A 22,705-nucleotide genomic window follows, 5' to 3' on the forward strand; every position below is an offset into this window, starting at 1 on the left:
AACCAATGCCATTTAATTGTACAAAATGAGTTTTACTTGTTTTTCTCAGATTCAAAGATAGGGGACTTACTTATTTTACATGTAATTCAATAATTAGGTTCCTGCTAATTGGTTATTTGTTCTGTTTATTGATAAACGCGCAAATAATTGGTTTATCGTGAGCCTATTACTCTGATGTAAGATTTTGTAGTTATTGATTGATTGATTATTGTCTGGTGTAGGTAGCTGAGCAGTCTGGCCAGCCCTTGAATGAAATGCCAATCTTGACGGTCAGCTTGATTTATCAGAAAACTCAGGACCTTGACAGCGAGGTGAATTTTTATTCACTTTTATTTACTTTATTTTCTGTATACTGTATATTTACTGTATATGATGGGAAATACTTTGCTATATTTAGTTTATCTTTTTTTTAAGGATTAATGAGAAAAAGCGCAGTTAATCTATCTCTGCCCATATTTTATAGTGTAATTTAAGTATGTCGCATGATTTGGGCTAATTATGTTTAGTATTCGATTGAAACGCAGTTTTAATGAATAATCTCATTATATCTAAGTTTCAAACATTAAATCATTTATGACGTACAACTTGATGCAAGTTTACAGAATATCATGTTTACACGCTTTTTGCTACATACCAGGGGTTCAATTATTATTTTGAATTACTTGAAATTAAATGTTCATGTTTCAAATTTTTCTATTTACACTAATATCGGCATTAAATATAAATACATTATATTTTGGACCAATTTTTCTTCTGATTCCTCAGCAGTTTTTTTTCTCTTTAGATAAAGTTCTTGGTTTCCAAAGCTAAGATGGTAAAGGCGGAGAAGGAAAGGGCGAGGCGGTTAAAGGAAGCGGAGGAGAAGAAAGCAGCGGCAGATGAGGCAAAGAAGGCGAAGAAGAAAAAGAAGGCGGAGGAAGGTTCAGGGGAGACGGCGGAAGAGGAAGCTGCAGAGGAGGAGGAGGCGGAGAGTGTTGATGAACCTGCAGGTATTGGATGGAAATCATTTTTATTAATCAAACATTTGCACATTTTTTCTTTCACACTTTCTTTTCTTTTTCTTAAGCACCCCCTGGAATATATATTTTCAATAATTCCTCAGAACAGGAATTATGATTTTGGAGGGAATTGAAAAATTTAACATTAGCTGGCAAGTTGTTCCACCATTTTGATACTTTCACCAAGAATTTCCAATTATCCCCTAAAATTCACATACTTAAATATTCAAGTCGTAAATAATTTTATTGAGGATGAGGGATTTTGATTTTACAACAATATCCCCCCCCCCCTCTCCTCTCCCTCCTTCTGTAATGGTTTCCTGGTGTAGAGGTCCTAGTTGAACTAGTCCCGGACCTAGTGTGGTATATAGAGAGGAGGGGAAGGAATCAGGATCTACAACCAGAAAACCTTCGTCCCCCGCCCCCACCCTTCAATCCACCCCCTGAGCCCTCGCTAAAAGAAACCCTTCTTATCGTCACATTTATTCACATTCTTTTTGAGTTTATCAGATGATACCTAGATAAGAAGGTAATCGAATTTTAGCTTGGATTGTATAACATTTTTAATTTTAAGCATTTTTCAATGTTACCTTTTTACTCACCGAGTTCAATACGTTTTTTTTGTGAAATAGAACTTGATCTCAATATCCACTGTGGCAACTTTTAGATCGATAGATAAGTGCTAGATTCCTCAATTTTAGTCTGGGTTCAAGACCATTTAATCCTTCAGGATGAACACCACAGAACGACATTTTTTTTCAACCTTCTCATCTTGCCACTTGAAAGTTTAAAAACTTTTCCCAATCACATATTATTATGTATGTTTTTAAAAGCGGTTTTTTTAACGTTTTTAAAAAATTGTATTTTACGAATAATGAAAAGTTTAATCAAGGTTTTCTATGTTTAGGAGAAGGATCAGGAGAAAATCCATCTGTTGAGAACCCAGAATCCACGGCTGAAACCAAGGAGGATTTTTCTACTAAAAGTGATACAAAATCCGCTGAGGATACAGACCAAACTGATCCTACAGAGTCTTCCGAGGATCCTTCAGAGTCCGCGAAGAAGGATCCTGAGGATTCTGAACCAAGTGAAGGATCTGCGGATCAACACACAGAGCTGTGATATACTAATAACTAGTTAATAAATTCAGGGTTTAAGAAAACCTCCTCCTTCCGAAAATCCGCGATCAGAAACCCGTGAAAATCCACGAAACCAAAAATCAATAAAATCTTTGCATTGAAACTGAAGTCAATTCCGGACTCAGCGGTGTATGCATCAAGCAGTACATTAATTTTATAATTTTAATTTCAAAACACTGAACAATTTATTTTACAGAATATTCGCTCTGCTCAGTTGGCAGTAAACATGGATCTCAATTCCAACCCTTTTCTTTATTTCAACTTTTTAATGTTTGCATTCATTTAAATTTTAAAGAATTGTCTTTTTCTCGTCCTATTTCTTGTGAAACTGTGTTATTAGTAAATAATGTTGAATAAGCACAATGAAATAAATGTTCACCTAAATCCTTCCCAGTCCTTATTAGAAATTAATAATAAATATCCCAACAAACTTATTTTATTTCGAGATTTTTGTGTGTGAAATTTGTGTTTTGTTCAGTCAGAGCCTACAAAGAAAAGATTTATAGTTGAATCCCAGTGTCTCTGAACCAATGCCATTTAATTGTATTTAATAAGATTTTATATCTACTTTGCGTTTCTGTTCGTTAGTAACCGATCGGGCTTAAATTTGTGTGGGAACTTACCTGACCCCAGGATAGGTTTTTTTTTTATCGCATTGAAGGATTATTGTACGGGTTACCATGAAAATTTGATTTTTGTAAATGTTAAAAATCTACGAAATTTTAGATTTTTTTGTTTTATGAAAGAGAAAATGGTGTTAGAAATACGGTGAAATAGAAGATGAGAAGACGCCTAGTAATACAACATCTTCTTTACAATGTAAGCTTTTTAAATTTATAGATTTAGCTCTGGGGTGTAGGGATGTGAAGAAAATATTTGGAGATAATTGGTCTAGGCTTTTGTCAATTAGTATTTTCCCAAATCTGCGTAATTTGTGTTGTGAGAAATGATAAAAGAATATGACTGTCTAACAACACGTATATAAACTGCAGGGGTCCATCTTATCAATCCCAAATGTTGATTGATTGCCTTTGGGTTTCCTCAATAAATTCCAGCCTGATTGTTACCCCTTGGGATTCCTCAAAGAATTCCAGCCTAATTGTTACCCCTTGGGTTTCCTCAATAAATTCCAGCCTGATTGTTGCCCCTTGGGTTTCCGCAATAAATTCCAGCCTAATTGTTACCCCTTGGGTTTCCTCAATAAATTCCAGCCTGATTGTTGCCCCTTGGGTTTCCTTAATAAAATTCTAGCCTGATTGTTACCCCTTAGGTTTCCTCAATAAATTCCAGCCTGATTGTTACCCCATGGGTTTCCGCAATAAATTCCAGCCTAATTGTTAACCCTTGGGGTTCCGCAATTAATTCCAGCCTAATTTTTACCCCTTGGGTTTTCGCAATAAATTCCAGCCTAATTGTTACCCCTTGGGTTTCCGCAATAAATTCCAGCCTAATTGTTAACCCTTGGGTTTCCGCAGTACATTCCAGCCTAATTGTTGCCCCTTGGGGTTCCGCAATACATTCCAGCCCAATTGTTACCCCTTGGGTTTCCTCAATACATTCCAGCCTAATTGTTACCCCTGGGGTTTCCTCAATACATTCCAGCCTAATTGTTACCCCTCGGGTTTCCTCAATAAATTCCAGCCTGATTGTTGCCCCTTGGGTCTCCTCAATAAATTCCAGCCTAATTTTTGCCCCTTGGGTTTCCTCAATAAACTCCAGCCTGATTGTTGCCCCTTTGGTTTCCTCAATAAGTTCTAGTCTGATTGTTACCCCTTGGGTTTCCTCAATAAATTCCAACTAAAGATAACATTTATAGAAAAAAAGAAAACTTAATTATCTTTTTAGTTTAAAAAGACTTGCTTTTGACAGAGGTAAATTTTTTCTAATAAACCTTAATTGATTAGTCTCAACTAACAGACTCACATAAAATAAAAGGATTTTTAAAAAGTTACAATGTGCAGGAATAAAACAATTTTTCATATAAGTTGGTTAGGATGCTTATAATTTGGATAAAACAGAATTTAACTAAATTTTTGTTAAAAATGAAGACACTTCGAGCAATGCCTTTACTCAGTATTTCTTCTGGAATTTTTGGCAGCTCTGTGGCGGCGTAGTGGCGGAAGACGAGGCTTTTGAGGAGTTTTGAACCGAGTATCAAGACGCGGCAAGATGAGCAGCTTCCGGCGACGTCACCTATCTATATATTATTTACGTTTTGATAAATTTAAGTTTTTAAAAATTTAGTAATAAAGTAGTTATTTAAACCAGGCGTTTGTCAAACTGAGCGTAGCTAAATTGGTGACCCCTAGTTCGAAACTATAGGCAAATAGACTGTTTTTTCCATGCCATTATAGACTTTTTTATAGCTACACGCTCATCAAGTGAATTGAAATGCCTAAGGACAGTGATAACGTCCAAGCTCTAGCTGAACCCAGCTCGCTGGATTTATTCAACTCTGTATCGGTGAAAGTTCCAGCCTTTTGGCCAGATTCTGCGGAGGCCTGGTTCGTGCAGGTGGAGGCTCAGTTCGCCCTCAAGGGAGTAACCGCCAGTTCCACCAAGTTCTATTACTGTGTATCATCGTTCAACCAGGAGACGGCTAATCAAGTTTTGGATCTCATCAAGAATCCTCCATCTTCAGACCCCTATGAAGCCTTGAAGAACCGTTTATTGAGATTGTTTGCTCTCGACGACTATCAAAGGTATGAAGCAATCTCTAACCTACCTCTCTCTGGCGACATGAAACCTTCAAAACTTATGTCGAATATGCTCGCCCTGCTTCCTCTTGGTCACAAGCCCTGTTTTTTTCTCCATGGAGCTTTTCTGAAGAGGTTGCCCGCCGACGTCTGAGCTCACCTGCTGAGGGACGATTTTTCCGATCCTATAGCCTTAGCCTTGAAAGCAGACGAGATTTATCAGAGCAGAGTTTCCTCCTCAACTGTCTACATGGTTTCCAGCACCCCGGAGGATGTTGTCAACGCCGTGAGATCCTCACCTACAAACCGCCCACGTCGTTCAGCAACTCCTCACTCAGGCAACCGGGATAACAGATCATCGTCTCCGTCTCTGTGTTACTATCATCGTACCTGGGGAACTAAGGCTAAGAAATGTAGAGCTCCATGTTCCTGGTCGGGAAACTAGTTTACCGGCAGGAGGATGTTCGTACCCTTCCTGCCGGGCCTTCTACCTCGTCTCCTCTTATCTATCTGCAGGATTCTCTGAGCTCAAGGAGATTCCTCATCGATTCTGGCGCCTCTGTATCAGTTTTTCCTGATCCAGGATCCTCAGGAGGAGATTCAGGATTGAGACTGTTAACTGCGGATGGTTCCTCTCTATCATGTTCCGGTTCTCGGGTCATTCCTCTACGTTTCGGGAGTCACAGGTTCGAGTGGCCTTTTCAACTAGCTCCTGTAGCCATTCCAATCCTGGGTGCAGATTTTCTGAAACACTACAACCTCCTGCTCGATGTATCCAACCAGAGGGTTTTCAGTGCCGATTCTCCGACTTCTCCGTCCATCGTCTTGCCAACCTCTCCAGATTCCAAGCCTGCCCCACTCACAGCCAACCTTCTCGCCACTCCTCAGTGTATCACCGACCTCCTCGCAGAGTTTCCAGATGTGGTCTCGTCCGATGGTTTCACGGCCTCTAAACCTCGTCACGGAGTTACCCACCATCTACTCACGCAACCTGGACCTCCAGTATTCGTGAAGGCTCGGCGTCTGGACCTGGAGAAGTTGGCGTCCGCCAAACGAGAGTTCTCTGCCATGGAGAAAGCTGGGATCGTTCGTCGCTCTAATTCTCCTTGGTCTTCGCCTCTCCATATGGTCAGAAAGAAGGACGGAGGCTGGCGCCCTTGTGGTGATTACAGACGACTGAACACGGTTACAGTTCCTGATCGGTACCCTTTACCTAATATTGCTGATTTCACCTCTAGAGTCACAGGTTCAACCATCTTTTCTAAGTTGGATCTTCAGAAGGGGTATTACCAGGTTCCTATGGCTGAAGAAGATATCTGTAAGACAGCGATCATCACTCCATTTGGGATGTTCGAGTTTCTGCGTCTTCCTTTTGGCCTCAGGAACGCGGGGAACACCTTCCAGAGGATGATGGACTCTATCCTTGGAGACCTTCCTTATTGCTTCACCTACATCGACGATATCCTGGTTTTTAGCAGCAGTTTAGAAGAGCACGTAGATCATCTTCGTCAGGTTCTCCTCCTCTGTCGTCAGCATGGTTTAACGATTGGTTTGCCCAAGTGTGAATTCGCCGTGCCTGAGTTAGAGTTCCTGGGTCATAAACTTTCTGCTCATGGATGTTCTCCCCTGGTCAAGCATACTGCAGCGATCTCAGATTTTCCTGTTCCTGCTGACAAACCTGCTCTACAGAGGTTCCTGGGGATGGTGAACTTTTACAGGAAATTTCTCCGGGGGGCGGCCAGAGTTCTTGCCCCACTTACAGATGCTCTGAAAGGTTCTGGCAAATCTCTCACCTGGACTCCTATCCTCGATGCTGCCTTCCGTCATGCCAAGGATCTCCTTATCAAGGTTCCAGAGCTCTCTCATCCTAGACCATCAGCTCCGATTTCCCTAGCAGTTGACGCTTCTGACTCTCATGTGGGGGCCGTGTTGCAGCAGAGGATTGACGATGCCTGGGTTTCGTTGTCCTTTTTCTCAAGGAAACTTTCGGAGACTGAGAAGAAGTACTCCGCTTTTGACAGAGAACTCCTAGCTGCTTATCTGTCCATCAGGCACTTCCGTTTCATGCTAGAAGGTAGAGAATTTTTGTTATTCACTGATCACAAACCTCTAACCTCAGCTTTGTTCAGGAGTTCTCCGCCCTGGTCTGCTCGTCAACAGAGGCACCTGTCTTATATTGCGGAGTTCACGAGTTCCATTGTGCATCTGCCAGGCCTGGAGAATGTTGTAGCTGATGCCCTCTCTCGCCCCAGCCTTTCTCCTCCTGATGATCCCTCTCCAGTTGTACCACCTGGTTCTCCATCTCCAACTCCTCCACGCCTGCTCCAACCTCCACGTCATGCTCCAGATCCTCCTTTCCGAGATCCACATTTGCTCCAAACATCCAAATCATCTCCATTCCGTGCTCCAAATCCTCCTGCCCGAGGTCCGGTGTCGGCGGTGTCGGCGGTGTCGGCGGTGTCGGCGGTGTCAGATTCTCCACCATCTTCAATTTCCATCAATCATTCAACTCCTATCAATCAATCAAACTCTCCAACTCCTATCAATCAATCAAACTCTCCAGAATTTTTAATTCCAGGTTTCGATTTTTCTCAAATACTGTTACTCCAGGAAACCTGCCCTTCGATTCAAGTTATGAAGAGGTTACCCTCGCTCTCTATAGTGAAAGTGACTCTGGATTCCGGAGATTTAATTTGTGATGATTCCACAGGCTCCCTCAGACCTCTAGTTCCAGAAGTTCTCCGTAAACCTCTCTTCCTAGCTCTGCACAATGTGTCTCATCCTGGTGTCAGAGGGTCTCGGAGATTAATTTCTGCACGGTTCGTTTGGCCTGGATTATCTCGAGATGTCGGAGCATGGGCCAGAGCTTGCCTCCAGTGCCAACGGAGTAAGCTATCCCAGTTCCTTCCAGACGTTTTTCTCATGTTCACATTGATATTGTTGGACCTCTACCCTCTAGTCAAGGTTATTCATATCTTCTAACAATGATTGACCAAACCACTCGTTGGCCTGAGGCGGTGCCTTTATCCTCAATCTCTACTGAGTCCTGCGTGAGAGCGTTCATCTCAACCTGGGTTTCTAGATTTGGAGTTCCTTCAACGTTAACTTCCGACAGAGGTGCTCAGTTCACATCTTCCGTCTGTCTGGAGTCTGCTGATCCCTGGGTATTTCTCCTTCTCAGACAACAAGCTTCCATCCACAGTCAAACGGAATGATTGAACGGTTCCACAGATCTCTCAAATCATCTCTCCGAGCCAGATCTTCAGACTCCGACTGGGTTTCTCATTTACCTCTGGTTCTCTTGGGTCTTCGTTCAGTTCCCAAAGAAGACACCGGGTTCTCCGTCTCAGAAGCAGTATATGGTTCTCCTCTGACAATCCCTGGAGAATTTTTAGATGCTCCTGAATTGCCAAGTTCTCAATTCCTCAGCAAAATGGAGAGAGTCATCACTGGTTTCTCAGTTCCTTCGCCTCACCATGTGCAACATTCGTATCCAGCTGAGGTTCCGGCAACTCTCAGAACCGCCAAGTTTGTGTTCGTTAGAGAAGATGCAAGCAAACCTTCACTCAGCCCTCTATATCGTGGTCCTTACCTGGTTGTAGAACGGCGGAGTAAGTTCTTCCGCCTCCAGATTGGTGCCAAGGTAGATTCAGTTTCTGTGGACCGTCTCAAGCCAGTATTCTCAGATTCTCCGGTGATCCCTGCAGCCCCTCCAACTCAAGGACGTCCTCCTCTTCGTCAATCAAAGGATCCTCCTGTTCAATCATCCGCCGCGAAACCATCTGCCTCCGAGAAGAAGTCTGTTGTGTTCCTAGCCCAACCTGTAATCATTCCAAGAAGGAACCCTCACAGACAAGTCAGGAAAGAAGCCCTTGCTCCGCCGTGACTCCGCCTTGCCTTCTTGGGGGGAGTACTGTGGCAAGATGATCACAAGTTCCGGCCACGTCACCCACCTTATATATATGATTTACATTTTTGATAAACTAAGTTTAAATACCAGTAATAAAGTAATTATTTAAACCAGGCGTTTTCATCCTGAGCGTAGCTAAATTACAATGGTTAAAGATAAAAGTTGTTCTTGGAAAAAATATTTCGCGTAAAATAAACTAGAAACTGTTTGTTAAATTGAGCCAAACATTAAAAATATTCTTATTAATAAGGCTGCTACGGAGATACTTTGCGTCTATGCTGGGCAGTTTGCCAGAATTCCGGACTGCAACAAAGATGATCGCTCATCATCTTGGCCACTCGATGGTCATGCATGAGTAAGGATAAACTTTATGTATTACAAAAATGTTTAATTTACTGGAGATTAAAAAGTTTCAAAAAGTAACAGAAAAAAATCTTTTAAACTTATCAATATTTTTATGAATTTTGAGCTTCAGGTTTTAATCATCCGACTAGTATTGTAAGGGCGGTTTTGAAAAAATAAATTTCATTTAAATTCTAAACTGTGGACTCTTTACTAACATGACATTTTCACAATTTTGATTTCAATATTCTAAAACTATAATGTTAATTTCTTAAGAATTGTCTCAATTCTGAACCGTATCATATTTTCAGAAAATTTTAAGCTCAGTCAGGAACAAGGCATTGTGTCCTCGGCCCTGGAGATGGTGGCAAGAGGTGGGGGAAACATGGATGCCCCCATCCCTGAGGACGTTGTCTTCATCCTCAATGAGAACTACACTATGCATGGTAAATTAACTTGTTGGTTATTGATTTCCGGGATGTTTATCTAGAATATTGAAAATGAAACACAAATACTATGCCATACTTATTGTTAGATAAAAGCATGCCTAACCTAAAGCTGTTTTAGTTGAGTTAAAATTCTGATGTGATTTATGAACAATTTACGATTCTGAATGTCAGCAACAACTATGTCTCAAAATATGAAATATTTCCTGATTTAGATGAAGAGTATGATGAGGATGCTGAGAACGAGAACTCTGCTTGTGAGACTGATACTGGAAATCCAGAAAGGTAAATTTGAACATTTTAAATAACTTTGACAAGATTTAAATTCATGATAATTATTAAAATTTAGTAAAATGTTAACAGGCATAATATCTAACTTGCGAACTGACAGTTATCATGGTAAAGAGTTATCAATTCTTTACCAGGAGTACCTGTCAGTTCACAAGTTAGACATTATGTATGCAAAAATTTAGAGATTCGTCGGCAGAGGATGAAGATGCAGCAGCAGGCCCTAGCAATCCTCCTCCTCCTCTAAGACTAGTAGTAGGTAAGCTATTTAGTATTAAAAAGATACTTCGTTATATATAAAGTCATAGATGTTTCATGAAAATTTTCTGTAGATTTCCAGGAAATTTATTGCAAAGACGACATTTAAAAATTTAAAGAAATCTGCGAATAAATTCATCAAAGTTCTGAAATTAAAAATTATGTATGCAAACATTTACAGATGTCAACAGAGGATGAAGATTCAGAAGCGGGTCCTAGCAATCTTCCTTCTCCCCCAAGACTAGTAGAAGGTAAGCTATTTAGTATTAAAATGTTGATAGATCAAGTAGTCTTAATATCAGGTTGAAATGATTTGATTTGGTTCAGTTCATTTCATTTGATATCAGATCTGATATTTTATACTACGTTATATATATGCAAAAATCATTTTTAATCTGACATTAATTATATTATCTTTCTAGGTAGAAGAAGAAGAAAACTCACTGAAGCCAACAAGGCTGTCGTTGATGGTAAGCATTAAGGAACTGAAGACAGACTAAAGACAGACTGAAGACTAATTTACCCGTAAAACCTTTGTTTGATTTAGGATGATTGTTATACATATACAGTGGTAAGTAATTATATCAATACAAAGAAGACACATTTTTTATTTTAGTTTTGATTGTTAACACGCTTTTTTCAAATTACAAGTTTAGAAGTAATCAAAGGGATCTTTTTTAACTTACATCTTCTCTTGACATCTATATTTTTATGTATCCATGAAAAAATTGAAATCAAAATTCATCTTCATTTTTTGATATTATCGTCTACCTTTATAATTCAGAATAAATGTGCTAAAAAGTTAAAATGTAAATAATGTAAAGGTGAGAATGAGAACTCTGCTAATGAGTCTCATTATTACTCTGCTAATGAGACCGAAATAGCAGCAGCTGGTCCTAACGATCCTCCTCTTCCTCCAAGACTAGTAGAAGGTAAGCTATTTATAATTAAAATGCTGTTAGATCAATTATTCTTAATCAACTAAATCATTGCAACCTGATATTAAGTTCATTTCATTTGATATTGGATCAGATATTTTATACTTTGTTAGTTAAGAAAGAGAGCTTTGCGAACAAATACATAAAAGTTCTGAAATTAAAAATAATCTGACATTAATTGAATTATCTTTCTAGGTGCAAGAAAACTCACTGAAGCCAACAAGGCTGTCATTGATGGTAAGCTTATATTAAGGAACTGAAGACAGACTAAAGACAGACTGAAGACTAATTTACCCGTAAAACCTTTGTTTGATTTAGGATGATTGTTAGACATATACAGTGGTAAGTGATTATATCAATACAAAGAAGACAAATTTTTTATTTTAGTTTTGATTGTTTACACGCTTTTTTCAAATTACAAGTTTAGAAGTAATCAAAGGGATCTTTTTTAACTTATATCTTCTCTTGACTTCTATATTTTTATGTATCCATGAAAAAATTGAAATCAAAATTCATCTTCATTTTTTGATACTATCGTCTACCACTATAATTCAGAATAAATGTGCTAAAAAGTTTCATATGAAAATTAATATTTATTTTCTTTTAATGAAGGGGCAATTTTATCTACAGTACAGTCACTTTAATTGTAGTTTTGCTGATTTTAATGGGAGTGTTCGTGAAAAATAAAAAAAGTTATTGATAGCTATTAATTTACTTTTTTTTGTTTTAAATAGCAAAAAAACTTTTGTGACTATTTCTTAAAAGTAAAAAATATCAAGGTGATAGTGACAAAAATTATAATGCCGTGTCCCTTTTTCCTAGGGTTTCCAGGAAACAAAAACCTTTGCAAAAAATTAATCTTAACAGATTAAAGCAAAATTTTGCGAAAAAAAAAACTAAAAAATTTACATTGTTCTCGAGCAAACAAAATGCAAAAAATTTTTGCAAAACAATTTACCTTTTTTGCTTGAAAATCGTACTTTTGCCTACCTATTCATTTTAAGTGTAATGGGTTGGCATTTTTAAATTAAAAATGAAATATTTTTACTTAAATTTGTTTTAGTATTCTGGACAAAGTTTTTCCAAAAACATCCGGAAAGAGACCATAAAACCACCAAGGAGGAAATTCTCGACTTTCTGGAGAAGTCTAAAATTGGAATAACTAACTACAAACTTATCAAAGACCGAATCCGGTTCAACTTTGATAAATATAAAAGTTCCGCCTTATCCCTTGAATGATATACCCATGAATCCCTGAATTTTATTATTTACTGTGACAAGCTTTTTTTTATAACAATGCAGATGACTTTATAATTTAAGTTTTTATTGTAAACATGCTTTTATCGATTTACAAATTTTTAATTGATTTTGACAAAAATTTAATAAATATCCTATTTCTATGTTTTCTGTTTCTCTGAATATACCCCCCAGGGGCAGATACAGGATTTAAGTGAGGGGGGGGGGGGCAAGATTTTTTAGAAACAAAAAAATTCATAATTAGGAACAAAAAATCGCGACGCAGGCGAAAATTTATTTTGACTTAAAAGAGTCTACAAGAGTCAAGATTAATGGCTAAAGACTAAAAAACTAGACTTTTAACTTTTCATACATTACAGTTTATAAAGACTGATATTTTTCCTGTTTTGCACTAGGGTTTCTTTCCCTAAAGCATGCTAGAGAAGCTATTCTGAAAATAGGAACAAAAAATTCCAAATTCAGGTGGGGGGAGAATGTCCCCCCGCCTCCCCCTGTATCCGCCCCTGTATACCCCTTTATAATTATTTCAATATCTATTTGATTTGATTTGATTTGATATGAATTCAGTATTAGTTGGTTTTATCTTTTAGACCATTATCTGGGATTTCCAAAATGATATAAAACATTTTTCTTATTCAAAAACTTTGGATTTTATAAAAGTTTTAGAAAAAAAAAAACAATAAAGTTCAAAAATGGCCAAAAAATCACGTTTTTTCCGGCGGCACCGGAAAAAATGGTCAAAAATAAATAACATTTTGGATTTTTCTTAGTTTCATATATATCTATTCAAAAGAAAAAGTGCACATCTGAACAATTTTTACAGATCCGTAGAAGTGAATCAACTCCATAGTCTGGAGCTACTTTCTAAAATTGAGAAGAGCAACAAACTCTGTCACCGGGGGCTCCTTGAGAAGATAGAGAGTGAAAAATTAAGGTAAAACCCCGTGGCACTGTAACATTTAATCCTTTGATATCATTACAATCCCAGACATAAATCCTAGGGAAATCAAGATCAATCCTTGCTCCTCATCTTTGAGGATTAATACAAGACTTCACTTTCATTCCCAGTACCAATTCATAATTTACCCAAACCTCTCATCTTGTCATCTGTCTCTTCCATTATATCCATCTGATCTGTCATAAACCTGAGTATCACACTCATTAATGGTTTATTGATGTATTCTTCTGTATTCTGTATTCCTAAAGATATGATCGTGTAGATACAATCATATAAGTCCACATGCTGTACACCTTCTGAGATCTGTCCATGAAGTGCCTGTCCCCTAGCCTTTGGTTGAACAAACAGAGCTTGGGCTCATACGTCTGTTCGGTTCACAGGTCTAGGGTGAATCTTAATGAATCAGTTGAGGTTAACTACTCCACATTCATTAAAAGAAACAAAGAGATAAAGGTGTGAGGGTGGGGAAGGGTTTTAGCATGAGTCACCTATACTTTAAATATTACAGCACTAAAAGAGGAAAATCTGGCAGATTCTATTGCGATGTTGCAGGGCAGGATGAAGATAGTGATGGATGATGTGGACTCAAAACTGTTGAAAGAGAAAATTTAAAGTTTTTATTTTAGGTTGGAACGGTTGATTTGGAGGAAGGAGGTGAGAATTGAAGAATTGGAGTACAAAGTAAACTCCCTAGAGGAGAAGGTAAAATGTTTGTTTTTAGGGATTATGTTGGNTAAAATGATTTTTCAAGTCGGTTAATTTCCTCAGTATATGATTAATTTCCAGCTTTTCAACTTAAATTGCATTGCAGAATGCGCGGCAGGAAGATAAAGTTGAATATTTTAAAGGAGAAGTTTACAACTCTGAAAGATATTCAAAAGAGCTGGGTAAGATTTGAATTATTATTTTTAATGTAGAGTTAATCAAAGTCGGTGGGCTATTTTTAAATAGTCAAAATTTCTAATCAGTCCAAACATCTGAATTCGTCTAATTATACTTCTGTAGTTTTCACTGTTGAGCGTTGACATACACAGTTTTCTATATATATAAATTTGGCTTGTCTGGGTGGGTGTTTGGGTGTCTGTTTGTTTGTATCCAATAAACGTTAAAACAGTTTAACCGATCTGGACCAAATTTTGTGAGGGACATCACGTGACTCTAGGAAAGATTATTTATGAATGATCAAAATTTATAAAATTTGTATTTAAAAGTTTTTTTATTTTTGTAAAAACATATTTTTTACTGTACAAAGAGAAGATGGTCAAGGTTAAAGCCGCTCACAGAAAGCAACAATTAAAAGTTGAAATAGAAGATGGGCATTGAGTTCAAAGCGCCCTCAAAACCTAGTCTAATATATATCTTTTGTTCAGGAGCCTGTGAAGTTTTGGATAGAGTTGAGAATACCCTTGAGCAGCAATTTAATTGCTCAATTTGTATAGCCCTACCTATTCATCCAATCTTCCTAAACTGTGGGCATCATAACTGCTGGCTATGCCTTTTTCAATGGAAAGAGGCTAATCAGCCCTCCATCTGTCCACTGTGCAGGTACAGGTTCACTTTAGCTCTCAAAAGTACAGGTACAGTATACACCCTGAAACCTGAAAGTTGTACTGCAGAAACCAATGCAGCTAATATTGTTTCTGTTAGTTTCAGTTTTCAGAGGAACTTTTTTTTTAGCTTGGTTGATGGGAGGTGCCCGTGCAAGCCTCGTGCAATTTCAGATTTTAGTCCCAACTCGTGCAATATGAATTTGTGAAGAAATGAACATTTGTTTCCTTCTGAAAACTGGCACCAAAAGGAACAATTAATTGCATTGGTTTCTGTGGTACAACTTTTAGGTTTTAGGGTGCAAAATTGGACACTCTAGTATACAGTACTGTAGCTGTACACAGTACACAGTTCTCAACCTGTCAACAGTTCTCCAGCTGTCCGTAGTACAGGTACCTGAAACAGTACACAGGACTTCACCTGTCAACAGTGCAAATACGGTACACGGTACTCCAGCTGTCCACAGTGCAGGTACGGTACACGGTACTCCACCTGTTCACAGTGCTGGTACGGTATACAGTGGTCCACCTGTCCACAGTGCAGGTACGGTATTCCGTACTCCACCTGTCTACAGTGTAGGTACGGTACACGGACTCAGATGTCCACAGTGAAGGTACTGTACACAGTTCTCCAGCTGTCTACTGCAGTGCAGTTACAGTACTGCACCTGTCCACAGTGTTCACAGCTACTGTCATCTCTGTGTAGAGCAGAGGAAACTAGAAACTTCTCTAACTGTGCAACACGTAGATAAAGCACAAAATATTCTTTAAAACAAATATATTCGCACTTATATACTTACATTGAAGCTTCTGCTTAAGGATATCACATTCTAAAGTTTTCAGCTCAGGTCACATTAATTTTTTGTTTGCAGGTTGAAGAAAGACGAGTCAAAGTTGAAGAACGAGTAACTCAAGAAACTCAATTCAGGTTCTTCATTTTTATCTGAAAGATGATTGCTTCATGTTTTATGAAATTGAATAACACCTTAAATAATTTGTTGTTGAAGGAGAAATCTTCATTAAAACTATTTGAGACAGGACAGAGGACAGAGGAGAGACAGGGGAAGAGGAAGAGGAATTAGAGGCCGGAGTAGTATTATTTAAATTTTATGTTTTATATGTTCAGTAACTAGTATTTAATTTTAAAAATATCCTTGTTTTGTGTTTATTATTTAAAAATTCAAACTAAAAATTTAATTTAAGTTTTTATTGTAAACATGCTTTTTTGGATATACAAATTTTTATTTGATTATTATTTTACTATACCAAACACAATAAAATATATAGAAAAATAATATTGACATTATTGAATGAATTCCGTTTCTGTTTAGGTCTGGTGATGTTTCCAAACTTTTGCTTGAAGTTATCCAGGTATAGATTTAACTAACTTAAAAAATAGAATAAATAGTTATTCTTAATGCCTGAGTCAACAATACTGCCTGAATGCCTTATTTTAACTTTTGCAAATTTGTTTGCAGATTATTAAAGTGGAGCCAAAGGGCTTTCTAAAAATGTATCAAATGTTATAGACTTGTATCACAATAAGGAAATAAAGGTGGGGGTCCCTGGGACTTCCCCTTCCCAGAAAATTTGGGTTAACCAGATCTGACATCAGCCTGAATAGGGTTAAACCACAATTTGATATCATTAGACCCTTTCTAAAAATATCAATATTTTTTAGAGATATACAAAGTTGGACGTGGAAGCTGAAACCTCAATTGAGGTAATTATGTTTTTTCTAATAATGGGGAAATCTAAAGTAAATTATTTTTTCAATTTAAACATTGAAATAAGGAAACTTTTTCCTGTAGGTTGTTAAAGAAACCAATGGGTCCAAGGTGGCCCATTGTTTATATTGTGGAGTAAATTACAAATACCTTTGTTGACACCTTGTAAAACAACACAAGAAAGAAAAGCTAGTGAAATTTAATATATCGGCTGAACCTCAAGACCAGGTTAGTTAACACTTGAATACTAAAAGCCAATTTAAATTAATTTTATTCTTACTGAACAGCTTAACCAATTAGGCTCAAATTTTGTGTTATAACTCATCTAATTTACAAATTGGAAGATTTTCAACTATTGCCAAATTGTGAGACCACTATATTTTACTTCTTTTGTTAAGACCAAGCTGAAGATGATGTTAAGAAATGAGGGAAATTACCTCAATAATATTCAGACCCAAGGAGATGAAAGAGGAGAACTAATTGTAGCAAGAAACACCTCTACGAAGTTTGAAGTAAGTGTGAACACATTTGTTCCCACAGTTATTGACTAGCTCAAAAGTGGAATTAAAAAGTCATTTTTCACTTTTTGTTATAATTTTGTTTACTAGTTCAAAACTGGGATGAAAAAGTTGACTTTTTTACGACTTGTTAGTCCAAGTTTTTGACTAGACAAAAACTTAGAATAATCCTAGTTTTAAACTAGTAAACAACAGTTTTTAAGTAGACTTCTTCTGAACTAGTATTGCATCCCAGTTCGATTTGCTGGGTAACGTGCATGATTTAAATGCTTTAATTTTAAGGGCTACACCTGCTTTCCTACATGCAAAAGATTTTTCCTGGCTAGGACATACTGGAAACATGCTTTAACACACAAAAGGTAAAGTGTAGTTGGTTAGTAGCTTGACCTGCCTCCTGTTAATTGGACTATTTCATATCTAGTCTTAAAGTCGTCTTCCTATTCCACAGTTTTTGTCTCCTTGTATATAAACTGTTTCTTATAAATGTCAGATGGAGTGCCCGGGTTTATCTTATTTTTCATAATCATAGTTCCTCCCACTTTTTATGCGTAATTGGTATGAAATCATGATTTGTGAAGTGCATGAAATTTGCTGGTGAAATTTTCAAAATCTCAAAATATGCAAACTGGTTATTTTTATTGGTTATTTAGTGATACTCAAGTTCATAATCTGAAGAGTTCCAAGGCCTGGTTAATAAAACAAATTAATGGTAAGTCGATTAACCTAGTATTTTAATCAGATTACTTATAACTCTTATTCCAGCTATGATGGGGGGGGGGTTTAGCATAACTCAAAGTATTTGTCTGAGGCTGTTCAAATTCTTTTACTTTTCTAACTAACACTTTAATAAATTTGAATTCTTAAAATCAGCTTCATATCTATATCAAACATGATTCCAAATTGATTGGTAAGCATTCTTCTCAATTATTCAGTTAACAATTGACAGTCGTGAATTGCTCAACAATTCACATCAGTAACTTGTAATTTGCGGTAAAATTGTCTTCAATTTACTGAGGTAAATGCCGACTACTATCTAGACTTTAATAGTGAAAATAGAACCGGGAACTTTTAAATGGTAGATATTGGGATTAATGCTTAATCTACATTTTTTCTTAATCTCCAGATTAAATAATGCTTGTTCTCTTCTTGTTATTAACCCTATTCCTGCTGGGGGGGGGGGGGGTCAAATTGACCCCCCCCTGTAATATTTTTTTTTACATAACTCAAAGGATTGGTCTGAGGCTGTTGAAATTTGCGACTTTTCCTACATACCCAAATCCCTCTCTTTAGGCCTAAAATCTGGGCTTTTATACTGACTGCCTGAGTCCTCAGGCACACTAAAAAATGATAAATTTTATATTCTTAAAAAGCCCTTGACCTTGTTATTTCAAACATGCAAAAACATTTGCAAAATTTTTAATAAATTATCAAAATTTAGTAAAATGCTAAAACATCACTGATTGCATTCTGACTTTCACTGATAAAAGAGTTATAAATTCTTTACCAGTTAAAAATTGTGTATGCAAACATTTAGAAAATGAAGATGCAGCAGCGGGTCCTAATTTACCCGTAAAACCTAGTGATCCTCCTCCTCCAAGACTAGTAGAAGGTAGGCGATTTAGTATTAAAATGCTGTTATAGTTCATGATGAAATTAAAAATTATGTTCGCAAATATTTAGAGATGTCAGCAGAGGTAAAGATACAGCAGTGGGTCCCAGTTATCTTCTTTCTCCACCAAGACTAGTAGTAGGTAGGCTATTTAGTATTAAAATGCTGTTATAGATCAAGTAGTCATATCAGGTTGCAATGATTTAGTTAGATCAGTACATTTCATTTGTTATCGGGACTGATATTTTATACTTCGTTAAAAGTTTTGAAATTAAAACTTATGTATGCAAACATTTAGAGATGTCAGCAGAGGTTGAAATAAGTAATCTTATTCAGTTATTGGTTTCTGTAATATCGCATTCTTCACAAAAAATTTCTGTAGATTTTCAGGAAATTTTAATGCAAAGACGACATTTAAAAAATTTGAAGAAATCTGTTAACAAATTCTTTAAAAGTTCTGATGTGAATTTTTGATCAATTTACGATTTTCTCAAAATATGAAATATTTCCGGATTTAGATGAAGTGTATGATGAGGATACTGAGAATGAGAACTCTGCTAATGAGTCTGGAATAGCAGCAGCTGGTCCTAACGATCCTCCTATTACTCCTAGACTAGTAGTAGGTAAGCTATTTAGTATTAAAATGCTGTTAGATCAAGTAGTCTTAACATCAGATATTTTATACTGCGTTATTTATATGCAAAAATCATTTTTAATCTGACATTAATTATATTATCTTTCTAGGTAGAAGAAGAAGAAAACTCACTGAAGCCAACAAGGCAGTCATTGATGGTAAGCTTATATTGAGGAACTGAAGACAGACTAAAGACAGACTGAAGACTACTTTAGGATTAGTAACGTTTCGTATAGTACATTTTCGTTTAGTAACATTTTGTATAGTACACTTTGTCTAGTTAACATTTGGTATAGGTAACATTTTGTATAGGTAACATTTCGTATAGGTAACATTTCGTATAGATAACATTTGGTATAGGTAACTTTGTATAGGTAACATCCATAGTAATTTTTTGTATAAACGTAAAAATTAAAGAACATCGAGATATTTTTGTAAGAAACCATGAATATTTCACTATGAAAACTGCGAACCATTTAAAGAAATCCGCAAAATAACAAAAACCTCAACCATGTCTCTACTTGTGGAAAGGATGCAATAATTGATAACTATCATAAATATACCATTAATAGTACTGGAGTAATAGATGCCTTTATCAAGACAGAGTCCAAGTCTAGAAGAATCCTGTTGTCGAATGCAATTGGACAGGATCTGCATCAAAATACAGAAAGGAAGGAGAGAACTATGGCCAATCATCAATGTCTTAAGTTACCTGCTAAAGAATTTGACATTCTGCCTGACAAGGAATATCTGCAGCAGGTGACTCATGAACTTCAAAAATCGGAAAATGAATTAAACTGCCAAAAAATGAACATGTACATTAAATATATTTACAAAAAAAGCTGATATTTGGTGTTTCATTTTTCATCTTTATTTTTACATTTATACGAAAAATTACCCTTAGTGTTACCTATACGAAATGTTATCTATACCAAATGTTATCTTGACAAAATGTAACCTATACGAAATGTTACCTAGACCAAATGTTACTATACGAAAATGTTCTATACAAAATGTTACTGATCCATACTTTACCCGTAAAACCTTTGTTTGACTTAGGATGATTGTTATACATATACAGTGGAAAGCGATTATATCAATTCAAAGAAGACAAATTTTTTATTTTAGTTTTGATTGTTAACATGCTTTTTTCAAATTACAAGTTTAGAAGTAACCAAAGAGATCTTTTTTAACTTACATCTTCTCTTGACATCTATATTTTATGTATCCATGAAAAAATTGAAATCAAAATTCACCTTCATTTTTTGATATAATCGTCTACCACTATAATTCAGAATAAATGTGCTAAAAAGTTTCATTTGAAAATTAATATTTATTTTCTTTTAATGAAGGGGCAATTTTATATACAGTACAGATTTTAATTGTAGTTTTGCTGATTTTAATGGGAGTGATCGTGAAAAATGAAAAAGGTTATTGAAACTATTAATTTACTTTTTGTTTTGTTTTAAATACCAAAAAAACTTTTGTTACTATTTATTAAAAGTAAAAAAACGTCAAGGTGATAGTGACAAAAATTATAATGCCTAGTCCCTTTTTCCTAGGGTTTCCAGGAAACAAAAACTTTTGCGAAAAAAATAATCTTAACAGATTAAAGCAAAATTTTGCGAAAAAAAAACAAAAAAAAATTAGTTTGTTTTCGAGCAAACGAAATGCACAAAATGCAAAATTTTTGCAAAACAATTAACCTATTTTGCTTGAAAATCGTACTTTTGTCTACCTATTCATTTTAAGTTTAATGGGTTGGCATTTTTAAATTAAAAATAAAATAATTTTACTTATGTTTGTTTTAATATTCTTGACGAAGTTTTTCCAAAAACATCCGGAAAGAGACCATAAAACCACCAAGGAGGAAATTCTCGACTTTCTGGAGAAGTCTGAAATTGGAATAACTAACTACAATCTTATCAAAGACCGAATCCGTTTCAACTTTGATAACTTAAATTTAAAAGTTCCGCCGTATCCCTTGAATGATATACCCATGAATCCCTGAATATTATTATTTACTGTGACAAGCATTTTTTATAACAATGCAGACGACTTTTTAATTTAAGTTTTTATTGTAAAAATGCTTTTTTCGATTTACAAATTTTTAATTGATTTTGACAAAAATTTAAAAAATATTATTTATTGTGACAAGCATTTTTTTATTACAATGCAGACGACTTTTAAATTTAAGTTTTTATTGTAAAAATGCTTTTTTCGATTTACAAATTTTTAATTGATTTTGACAAAAATTTAAAAAATATCATTTACTGTGACAAGCATTTTTTTTTATAACAATGCAGACGACTTTTATTAAGTTCTTATTGTAAACATGCTTTTTTCGATTTACAAATTTTTAATTGATTTTGACAAAAATTTTAAAAATATCCTAGTTCTATGTTTTCTGTATCTCTGAATATACCCCCAGGGGCGGATACAGGATTTAAGTGGGGGGGGGGGGCAAGATTTTTTAGGAACAAAAAAATTCATAATAAGGAACAAAAAATCGCGACGCAGGCGAAAATTTATTTTGACTTAAAATACTCAAAAAGAGTCAAAATTAATGTCTAGACTAAAAACTAGACTTTTAACTTTTCACACATTATAGTTTATAAAGAAAGATATTTTTCCTGTTTTGCACTAGGGTTTCTTTCCCTAAAGCATGCTAGAGAAGATGTTCTGAAAATAGGAACAAAAAATTCCAAATTCAAGGGGGGGGAGAATGTCCCCCCGCCCCCCCCTGTATCCGCCCCTGTATACCCCTGTAGAATTATTTTAATATCTATTTGATTTGATTTGATATTACTTATTTATAAATAAATTTTTAAAAGTGTCTTCAAATTTATTTGTTAGATCAGAATAATTTGGAAAAGAATTTGTAATCTCTATTGTCTACATAGCACTGTAAACCAGGAGGAGAAGGTCAAATTCAAGTTACATTACTGTTACAACTTTGTAGCTCGTCTATGTCTGATTTTTCGCACATGTGTAATAAAAGCAACATTTATTCAGTTACATCTCAAAAATTCAAAACGTGTTTGTTCTTTTCAATATCTCTTCAATAAAAAAGGTATGAAAAAAAGTATAAACAAATTTAATGTTATTCGCATTTTACTTTAGTTTGACGTTATAGTTTCTAAACTGAATAAGGTTTCATTTCACTATGTTAATATTAATGTTTAATCTAAATTGGACAATTTCCTTTTAAAATAAAGTTCATGTAAATTACTTTTTTCGAAGTGTTTCAAATTTAAATTCTGAAAATCTTGCATAAGTTTCAAACTTTAAAGGCTCACATTTTGAAATCTTAAAATTATTTGGATTTTACACTTGTATTTTTTAAAACGTTTTTTCTTATGTCTCTTGGTATTTGAAGTCTGTATTGTGTCTATGTTAGTTTATCTAGATTCTGCATTTTGTTATGGAATTTTTGGTAT

The 22,705-nt window shown here is 35.7% G+C and overlaps 2 protein-coding genes across 2 annotated transcripts in view; both read left to right on the top strand.

The window, feature by feature from the left end:
- The window catches only part of LOC111697841 (hypoxia up-regulated protein 1), a 15,189-nt gene extending 12,618 nt beyond the window's left edge, over nt 1-2,571 (top strand). Inside the window, exons 18-20 of the mRNA XM_023467969.1 lie at nt 222-311; nt 785-989; nt 1,906-2,571. Coding sequence (XP_023323737.1) covers nt 222-311; nt 785-989; nt 1,906-2,120 — 510 coding nt within the window. The 3' untranslated portion in view covers nt 2,121-2,571. The remainder of the gene's footprint in view (nt 1-221; nt 312-784; nt 990-1,905) is intronic.
- A 5,473-nt stretch (nt 2,572-8,044) lies between these two features.
- LOC111697837 (uncharacterized) lies at nt 8,045-8,719 on the top strand. The gene has a single exon (XM_023467966.1). The coding sequence runs from the start codon at nt 8,045-8,047 to the stop codon at nt 8,717-8,719; it is 675 nt and encodes a 224-aa protein (XP_023323734.1).
- The last annotated feature ends 13,986 nt before the right edge of the window (nt 8,720-22,705 follow it).

The sequence above is a fragment of the Eurytemora carolleeae genome, unplaced genomic scaffold, assembly GCF_000591075.1.
Source record: "Eurytemora carolleeae unplaced genomic scaffold, Eaff_2.0 scaffold145, whole genome shotgun sequence".
NCBI lineage: Eukaryota > Metazoa > Arthropoda > Copepoda > Calanoida > Temoridae > Eurytemora > Eurytemora carolleeae.

Coding starts and splice junctions, on each gene's coding strand:
- LOC111697837 (XM_023467966.1), top strand. CDS start 8,045: ATGATTGAACGGTTCCACAGATCTCTCAAATCATCTCTCCGAGCCAGA.